Source organism: Armigeres subalbatus, chromosome 1 (assembly GCF_024139115.2).
Source record: "Armigeres subalbatus isolate Guangzhou_Male chromosome 1, GZ_Asu_2, whole genome shotgun sequence".
NCBI classification, from domain to species: Eukaryota; Metazoa; Arthropoda; class Insecta; order Diptera; family Culicidae; genus Armigeres; species Armigeres subalbatus.
In genome coordinates, this window is record NC_085139.1 from 76124252 (window position 1) to 76134723 (window position 10472).

A 10472-nucleotide genomic window follows, 5' to 3' on the forward strand; every position below is an offset into this window, starting at 1 on the left:
AAAATCTTCTTCTGTTGCTGTTTGGATCCGTAGAATGCTGCTTCACTTTTCGGTGTAACTAGTTCAACACCTAATCCTTTTTGTTTGATTTCCTCATCCAAGAGGCGGCACTTCACGAACTCCATGTTGAGGTTATTTTCGGACATAGTTTCCAACGCAGCAGCTACTGTAGACTACCTCGGCCCCAATGTCAAAAAGGTGACAAATAACGTCTAACTCTTCCATTTCAGCTCCCGTGCCGCGTTACTCCAGAACGATTCTTTCGAACTGCAGGAAGTGATCCTGAAGCGAACCACTTTCAAATCGCAAGCTAAGCATTTTGCGCTTAAGATGCATCCGGCTTGCAATACTGTGTCTCTCGAAAACACGTTCAAGTGCATCCCAAACCTTCTTCTTCCGCTGCTCTCGAAGTTTTTACCGCATTGTAATCATCTGCTGCCACGTGTAGGCCATTGAGCTTCTTTTCGACGCACTCCAGCAGTTCGTGCTCCTCCAAGAGCACCCGCATACGGAATCGCCATGTACTGAAATTGGTGCCATCGAACAACGGAACATGGTAGCGTTCATTCCGTGCTTCTTCCGCCATCCTCACACACTTTACACTTATTTCCGCGAAACGAACCAAAGAAACGTCCCGGGCCCACAACCTAAAGAGGTTTCGGATGGGAAAGAACGATTAAACCGGAGAAAATACGGAATAAAAGATAAAGCACATGTATTCAGTTCGGTTTGTTTACATGGAAAGAATTTTGATATTCCTGACAGACAACGACGAGTTTGTCGGTCGGACATAAGTCCACACACGAGTGTGACAGGGTTGCTAGATTAGTTGTTGTATCATTACCAAGCACAAACCCGATTTCGGAGGAGTTTTGTAAAAATAGTGTTCCTATCTTTGGTTTTTGAGCCAGTGCCGAGACTCTTCCGGGAATATCAACCGTAACCCTACTTCCGTATCTTCTTTGATGGGAATTAGAATCCTTGCTGTTATCAGTGCAAGGGCTTCTAATAAACACAACATATATGGCATGATTTAACTTCATGGAACCACTTGTTTTTCCTCACAAGCTAATGCAGTTCAGTACGGGTATAATCATTATAAATTAACTTCAACCCGAACCGGTAGGTACATCCTTCATTTTAATTAAACCGAAGTCTGCATTGTGGACTTTTGTTTGCATTACAAACCCGTACGACCTAATGCCCAGTTTTATTTATGATGCAGGTAGATGTTTACCGTATTGGCCACAGCATCGTTTGCTGGAGCTTTTCAGGACGAAAAAAAAAACAAAAACAATCCACTCTGGGAACGACGAAATCTGCTGTTGTGCTTATTTCACAGTGAACAGACGACCAAGTGAAGATTTAATTTTAAAGTTGCCATTAATCAAAGCGTTTCAACGAAGCCTTATTCTAGATTGGATGTCTATTCTCTGTGACTGTTTGATTTACCGTTGGCGTTGTTTTTCGTAACTTTCTGGCGTGACAACCATCCGGAACGGTAAACAAAATCCCCCATTTAAAAGGAGGACACTGACTGATGAACGTAGCGGTTAGCCACCAGGACAGAATGCGTTCAAATTGCCTTTAAATGTAATAAAAAAGGAAATCTAGAAGTTGACTCAAGTACGAAATTTTAAAGACAACATCGAGTGTGTGTGTATGTTGAACTGAACCGGAAAGTCAATCCAGCAGATCAAATTAAACAATTTTAACAAGTTATATTTTTTGTATTTATTAGGACAGCACTATTTTTAAATTAAATTGTTGCAAATAAATTTTTGTTCCTTACACACGAAATGGGAAAATCAATCCTCCATGGACCCAAAAAGCGCTCATTTTGGTCTCATTAGAACAAAAAATAGGAATCCTGGTGATTATTGAAGTTATCGTTTCGCGACAATTCACCTAAGAGACACCATATGGTGTCTCTTACGGCAAGTATGCGAATCAGTTCAAATTCAGGCACGGTATCTCAGTTAAGTCGAGCGGATCTTTCGGATCATGTAAGAAAAGAACACATTCACAAAGTATAATAAAAAAATTCCAGTCGGGTGAATTGAAATTTGATTGCGTGATTTCTGTCAATCACGTTCAATCTTTCTCCGTTGCCGTGAAATTTCGATCAAAAATGAATCAGCATCCACCTATGTTCATGTTCTTATTAAATTAAGCAAACCGTATCGAACAACGTTATCCTGTTTCCAACAACCGACACCATCAATCATTATTCCATCATTAGCACGCTTGTTATGTTCCTCGAAAACTTTCTTTTTTTTCTCTTCTGGGGACTTGCTATTAGATGAAGACCGATTTATTAGCGCCATGAAAAGGAGCTTTTTTGTTTCGCGAGCAGAAATGCCAAAATAATTGAAGACGTCGAGACTTCTGGTGCCATTTCCTGTACAATTCAACTGCGAGGAATACAACTTTGGATGAATTTAGTTGGAAAAGAATTCATTATTTTCAGTCACTCCAAGCCATTATGAAATTTAAACTTCGAAAAGTTTCTAATTTCATTTGAACTGCTCATTTTTTCGTTCTATGTTATTTACTGGTGATTATTAATTATTGTGAGATGCAGACAATCTATTACCCTATTTTTCAGGCCGATCTCCAGTTTCAGTTTAATGTGGCTGTGTTATAGCGGTAAAGCCTAAAGAAGTTGGTTGTTCAAATAAATCGTCACAAAAATATTAGTATCGATATCTGTGATCTACCGAACCTAAATCTATTTTCTGGCCAAGATACCGGCTGTCGATATCCACATTAAATTCACCAGTAATCCACAAACCATCAAGGAAAAATCCCCAGTAGATTTTATCATCCACAATCGAGCCGTCGTCATTCTCCACCCAGTACGGCACTCTGCAGTCGATTAAATTCAACGCCATTAAAGAGTGATCCATGGGATACCAGCGGTTTTTGTACTTTTCCGCCGCTTAATGACCAACTGGCTATTCATGAATATCTGAATTGAACGGAAAGCCGAAATACTTTCGCCGGCTCTGTGTGAGGGAGGAACCTTAATTATTGAGTTTATGAATTTATTATGAGCCTTATCCATGGTGCCACCACCCCGATCGCTCCATTCTTTCGATATACAACGAACAAATGTTTGATGCCAACCTTTCAATGATAAATATTCGCCGGATAATGATAATGTGTGTGTGTGTGAGTCATCCTCTATCCCTCACCCAGCTGGGGGTGTTGGTCAAGTAGTACTACGAATAATTTGATCATATCGCATGTTCCGTAATGGTGCCCTTTTTGTTATGAAGACTAGTACTATAAAAAGGAATCACTTTTATGAAGTAAGGAACCTCAGGAAGTGTAGGGAATGGGATGTACTAGTTGTTCATAACAGGTACAGCAAAACATCACAAGGACGCCCTTATTCGCACTAACTACTCAGGGAATAGAAGGTCGAGAAGAGCCACCGTTGCTAACTAAAGCGTGAACCGGATATCTGGGACTCCCACAATATCCGCGGCAATAGTAGCAGACGATGCCCTGTGCGTATTTAGTAGTCAATGATATAAGTTATGAAGCATAATAAACATAGTAGAGTAAGATGGTGTAATTCGCCGCCCCCCTCTTATGGCAATATCTTAATGCCATATAACTTTTCAATGTAATTTACGCAATAGATGTGTTATTTGATAGTCGAACATGCATTGTGAGTTTAAGAAGCATTTAAGAAGTCATGAATAATTTGGTTTCAATTATCTCTAGCGGATTATGTCCCAAATAACAAAGGGATTATATCACAGATTATATGCTCCAGAAGTGACATCTGCTACTGGATATGAAGCATATAATTCTAGTTGAAGGATATGCCTTTCTTCCTACATTGAGGCAATATGACCAGTTAAATGTATTTTTGGGAACGGAACATTCTTGAAGAAGGAAGTGGTTGATGAAATCTTATTTATTGCCTAACTAAGTGTTTCATTGCAAGTTTTGCAAATAATAATGCGTCGCTCCGAAACGCTGCGCAATCGAACGTTAAACTTTACATGTAATCATTGTTTATTTCCATTATGTAATACATAATTCTTCCACATTAGAGGTGTGTTTTACGCTGGTGATTAGGGGAGGGGGGGTGCTCTATTATACCTCATTACCCTAAAATAGAATAACTGGAACTGGCTCACCAATGTAATTTGTCCTTTCCTTATTAACAGCTTCGGAGTAACTACAAAATGGTGTCACTCAGCCATTTGAATCGAGAAACATCCTCTGAACCGACATCCCGTCTTCGATACCACGCGCAAATCCGAATACGTCTTCGAACACGATAAGGAAGTCTCGATACAAAACGATGGCCGTCAGCTCGCAGATCATCTTCATGGGCACTGCTTCCTCCAGGGGACTTGGAACGGCGTCTGGATTTGCGTCCAGATAGCACGTTGAATTTCTAGCTTCTAATCCTTCCTTGTCACGTGTCCATCAATTCGGCTTGTGCGGTTTGCTGAATGGTTGATAATCGGCCGAAAAACTTTAAAAAAATATGACAGCAGAAACAAACTGTGACCGTTCACGCACAAATGCTTGCTACGACTCTATTCGCCGGATAATGATAATACATTTAAATTGAAACTGAGTATTCCAGGGAAAACTGGCCAATATTGGATCCATAATAAAGCAATGAATTGATTGTGGAACCTGAAAAGAGAATTATTTGTTTTATATAATTCTCTTGTTTTAGTCTTCAGACAAAAAATATAACGTAATGTGCATATGTATATTATGTGTTCTATTCTCCATCCCACTTTCATACATCTATCTCATCCCGAAAGAAAAGGAAAAAGTAGGTACCTATCAATTGGTTCGGTTCTATTGGTTGGGGATTGGGCTTTCTGCTGCAAAGATCAAAAAATAAGGAACACGCCTGCCGGCGTTTAATTTCTGAAGTTATGGGAGCTATGAAATAAAGAATCGGGGACGTAACACTATTTGAATTTGTATTTCATTCATTAGTATAGCAGAAAATAGAAAATGAAATAACCTTCGGATAACAGTTTATGCTTTCCCTGGGGTATTCGTAAGAATTTTTAGTTATATTCTCTTTAACAGTCAGGCAATGGAAAACCGCAAATGGCAATTAGGGCCATTACAGAAGAACTATTAAGCCTATCGACAAAACCAGAATGCTTCCCCCAATGTGCTGATACTTTCATTTTGAGATTGAATTACTTTTTATCTGACGTTCTTAACTCTTGTGGCATTCAATTTCGTACCTGAGTCAATAATTCAAACACTGTTTGCTCTATGTTTGAACTAAGTCCGCAACTGGCAGGTTCTCAGATAAAACTCACCTACAAAAAAGGACCCCCATTGGTTAAATTACCGTTGATCTACCTTCTATTTTAGATTCGAAAGGGACAATTTCACGGCTGCCCGGTGCCAGTCGATTGCAGGCTTCATTGCGTTTGACTGATTATTATTGGCTTTGAGTGGCCCCGTTTTCACTAATCGTATGGCTCGCAATATGTCCAATCGAATATAGGTATGATGTGCCTGTCCATCGAAGTGTTTATCACACAACACTGATTCTGGGATTTGAGGACAATCAGACGGAATGCAAAAATTTATGGAACAATAACCGACCCGGCATTCCGTGCTCGCGTCACAAATACCGTCCGGTCGTCCTTCGAAATTGGAACTTGACAGATATGTAACAAATTGTTACGTGCGGTAGAGCGGGTAAACGGTTCAAAGTGGAATGTTTTCGGAAAAAAAAATCAGTGTATATAAGGGGCCCCACACACGCTCCGACATGTTCTACAACTTCACGGCATTCTAATCTAATACCAGCCGCCAGACACGAGTAACTCCCAAGTTAAATCTTTCATTAATTTTTAACCATTCATCATGAATTAAAAGCAATAAATAAACAATCTTCTTATTCTTTTATTTTAAACTTTATTTTAAGAACTCAGATGTGGAGAAGCATATCGGAGCCGAAATTATCAAATTCAACTCTTGGGTAGCCAACATTACCGCTTCGTAATGGGTAAACCCTGGTATGATTTAACAGCAGTCTGATAAATTAACATTTATTTTATTACATTTTTTGGAATCAAATGTACATAAGCAAAACTCGTAGAGATTTATCCAGATCTAAGAGAATTCACAAATTGATTGATCAGTACAGTTGCTGATGAAGAATGTGTACAGCCGCCAGACATTCTAAATACTCACGCTCCTCTAATGTGGACGTGTATTATACACATGTGGAAGTATTGGATTGAGAAATGGATTGCGACTGATTTGACTATGCGTCCAATTTGGGAATCTCGAGCTCGTTCAGTAGCCGCTAAGATGCGAAGGCCGACGGAGGTCCTTCGTAGCTTAGTTGGTTAAAGCACCAGTCTAGCGTACTGTAGGGTCATGGGTTCGAGTCCCATCGAAGGGAAAGTGGTTACCTCCAATACATTTTCCAAATCAATATCTTCCACATAACGTACATATTCACATATGAGTTTTCATAACATTGTAAATTAACGTCCAAGTCGGGTGGTTTAATCCCCGGAAATAGGCAATTAACTTTGATTGAACTCAAATTGATTGTTGCCTTTCTCGTACAACTAAGTTGTACCGAAAGGCTATCATTTCACTCCGGAAACCAACTTTTTATAGAAGCCTTTGAGACCCATAGTATTATATACCAATCGACTCAGCTCGACGAGCTGAGCACATGTCTGTCTGTCCGTGTGTATGTATGTGTGTATGTGTGTGTATGTGTGTGCACAAAAGCTATAAAAAACATTAGACAAATTTTCGTATAGTAATCCTTAACCGATTTTCTCGCAACAAGTTTCATTCGACAGGGGACAAAGCCTTGTTGATCACTATTGAATTTTATAACGATCGGTCATTGCGTTTAAAGTTATGAAGAAAATGGTACATTGGACCATATAAACCCCATATAAGGTTGGTGTCTTAACTAAATGCGAGAAAGGCACCACCAACGCTAGGTGGATTAATCTGGGTTTTTGAGCTTGAAAAACGATAAAATTTGGCATTCAAGACATAAGGATTTTTGAAAACCTGACGATTTTCTATCACATTTCCAGGGGTGATACCATCAAACCATTTTTACCTATCTGTGAGATCAGCATTTCAAATTTATTGTTAAACATTGCACTCGAGGGCTCTATAAGGAGATCTGGCGCGCAGAGGAATGGCACTATCATCACGCGGTCACATATGCGTCTGGGCTTTGCGGACGACGTCGACCTCTTTGGAATCGATCGCAGATCAGCAGTGGAGGCTTTTGTCCTACTGAAGAGAGAGATGGCGAGGATAGGCTTAACCATTAACTCTACCAAGGCAAAGTACATGGTGGCAGGTAGAGATAGAGCAAGACCTAATGGTGTTGGTGCTGAGGTAGTGCTTGATGGGGTTTTGTTTGGAACGGAAACGAAATTCGCTCTATTCAAAACTCTGATTCTACCAGTGGCCTTTCATGGACGTGAAGCATGGACATTAAAAGAGGCCGACCGGAGAGCTTTCGTGGTTTTCGAGCGGAAAGTGCTGCGTACAATACTCGGAGGGAAACTAGAAAAGGGTGTTTGGCGCAGACACATGAATCATGAGCTGTATCAAGTATACACAGAAGAAAATATTGTGAATCATATAAAATACGGCAGACTTCAGTGGGCTGGTCACTTAGTGCAAATGTCGGAAGAAAGAATATCGAAAACAATATTCAACAGAGAGCCAGATAGGGGCCGGTGACTTCGTGGAAACCCACGAACACGCTGGCTGCACGCGGTGGAATCGAACCTGAGGACCCTAAGCGTTTGGAGAAACTGGAGGAACATCGCCCACGATCGACGATTTTGTGGTGTAACGACGCTGATCAGATACCGACGAGATCAGCATACCAATACCATGCTGGAAGTGGCTGAGTTATCACCCCGGTTCGGTCTAGGAAATGTTTAGGTTACAACTTTTCTCGTCATTTCTATGTGGGATATTTTTTTTTGGTTTTGAAAGTAAGGAAAACATTTGTTTTATTGAGTTTTGACAAATATTAGCGGCGCTCAATCATTGGTAAAGCTTTTTGAAATTACGGTTCTGATCATTGTTCATCTAGATTCTTTCCTTTAGATAGATTAATGAGTACTTCAATGTCTGCTGGTTGTTCCAAGAATCATGAAAATAAGTATCGTTTAAAAGAAAATGCATTTGAAGTATGATTGTCGTTTATTGGTTAACTCTTCTGAACTGTGGGACAATTTTGTTTACATGAGATTCATCCTTTTTGCACGATTATTCTGACTAAAAATGCAAGCCTTTGAAAATCCTTCATAAAACTATCCTGGTTCTGATCGTCCAGAATTTTGATTTCGTTTTTTGTTGGTGATATTTGGCTTGCCCTCGGATTTTACCAAATAATTAGACGTTATTGAAAGTGATTACTAATAGCAATAATGCGACTATAAAATGAAAAATGAACTAAATTTAAAATGTTAATGAATTTCTGGTGAAAATAATCGTTTCTAAAGAGTATTTCTCAAAACTTACGCATTGCAATATCATAGAAAACTGTAAGCATATGCGGTATTTCGAAAAATTTCGTTTCAGGTGGTTCGAAACGAAATTAAGCGGAATTTCGCGGAATTTAAGCATGGCGAAATCTGATTTTTTAATTTCGTTTCGATTCAATAAATTCCAAAAATTTCGCAAGAAAAAACTAGCTTCTAACGAAATTTAACGGAATTTCGCGGAATTCCGAAGCAAATTTAAACTAATACCATACTTTATATTATCAAAATTTTCGTCAATATTTGGGATATCCCATTTGCAACAAAAAAGATCAGACTTAATATTTGAGACGTCAGGCTTAGAGTGGAAATGTAATCAGAGTCTTTTTTGAGCGCCTCTTTCCTTTTAAAGGCCGATTTTTCCTCTCCGTTTTTTTTTTTTCACAGTTATCTATATTTATTTTTATTTATTTACTTTTATTTTGGAGCAGGGAAAAGCCCCTGGGAGTGGAATGCATACTGAAGCACTTCTCCCAAAGGCATAAAACCTCCTCTTCTTTTCGTTTTTTTGTACAATTTTGGTGCACTTCCAGTGAGAAATATTCTCTTTTAAGGAAGTACAATAGTTCATTTACAATTCATATAATAATTACTAAGAACATATAAACTATACTACTAACAAATTTAGAAAATCAGAATTGTTCACTATACATATAAACATAATCAATGAAACATTAACATTAACAACTGATGATGAGATGGCGATATTTTGGCAATAGGCAAATAGACTAGTGAAACTGAGCTATCACAGATGGAGCTGAATAGATCACATGAACCATGACGGGAGAGGCTGCTAAAACCATGTTGTGCTGGGAGGGAAACTACCGTTTATTGCTGACCGAGCGACTACAGATGTAGCTGGAGAGACCACAGGAGCCATGATAGGATAGGCTGTCAAAACGTGTTGTGCTGGAACCATTCATTATTTTGAAAACGGGAGCAGTATCTCTGGCTTCGGCCAGACTTATACCAATTTCTTTTACCTGGGAGGGAAACTGGCGTTTCTTGCTGACCGGGCGACTACAGATGTAGCTGGAGAGTCCACAGGAGCCATGATGGGATAGGCTGCCAAAGGCGTATTGTGCTGGAACCATTCAATATTTTGAAAACGGGAGCAGTATCTTTGGCTTCGGCCAGACGTATACCAATTTCTTTTACCTGGGAGGGAAACTGGCGTTTCTTGCTGACCGAGCGACTACAGATGTAGCTGGAGAGTCCACAGGAGCCATGATGGGAAAGGCTCCGCTTAGGCTCCAAACCAGGGGTGACATTGCGCATCTCGAATCGAATCACTCGATTCGTAAGTTTTTCGATTCGTTTCGAAAAAATTGCGGCATTATGTATTTCGTTCGACTTCATTCAGTCGCAGTACAAGATTTCGAATGGTGTTGTACTAGTTCAATCGAGTATGTTCTGTCAAACGGAATGTAAACAGAGAGAATAAGAGATAGCTGTCTCCGTGTTTAGTATGCCGCCTGCAGGAGAGACAACCTTCAGCGCATGGCGAATGTGAGTAAACAGAGAGAATAAGAGTAATTTCATCTGCGTGTAGTATGTTGCCTGTTGGATAGGCATCCTTCATGGCATGAATTGACAGTTAATTTATAAACAAGCAAATTGTGCTCGATGACTTTAAAAAGCAATATTATTTATTGAGCAGTTGCAACCGATTAAAACATTATGCCGATACGACAAGTTTTGTAAATTGAGATATTGTTACGACACAAATTATAAGTTTTATGTTTTTTCGAATTTATGCCATAGATCCAATTTTGAGCTAAATAATTTAAAGCTAAAGAAGGATTCGATAATAAATTACTTTGATGTTTCTATGTGTTTTAGTTGAATCTGATGCGCGTTTTTTTTATTTAACTCATTTATTTTTACGTAGATTGTGGAATAAATACGTTTTTA

The 10472-nt window shown here is 39.2% G+C and overlaps 1 protein-coding gene across 1 annotated transcript in view; it reads right to left on the reverse strand.

Annotated features, from left to right (window-relative positions):
- LOC134227322 (uncharacterized) overlaps positions 1-9775 on the reverse strand; it is a 275985-nt gene extending 266210 nt beyond the window's left edge. The window contains exon 1 of the mRNA XM_062708713.1: positions 9542-9775. Coding sequence (XP_062564697.1) covers positions 9542-9652 — 111 coding nt within the window. The 5' untranslated portion in view covers positions 9653-9775. The remainder of the gene's footprint in view (positions 1-9541) is intronic.
- Between the last annotated feature and the right edge of the window lie 697 nt (positions 9776-10472).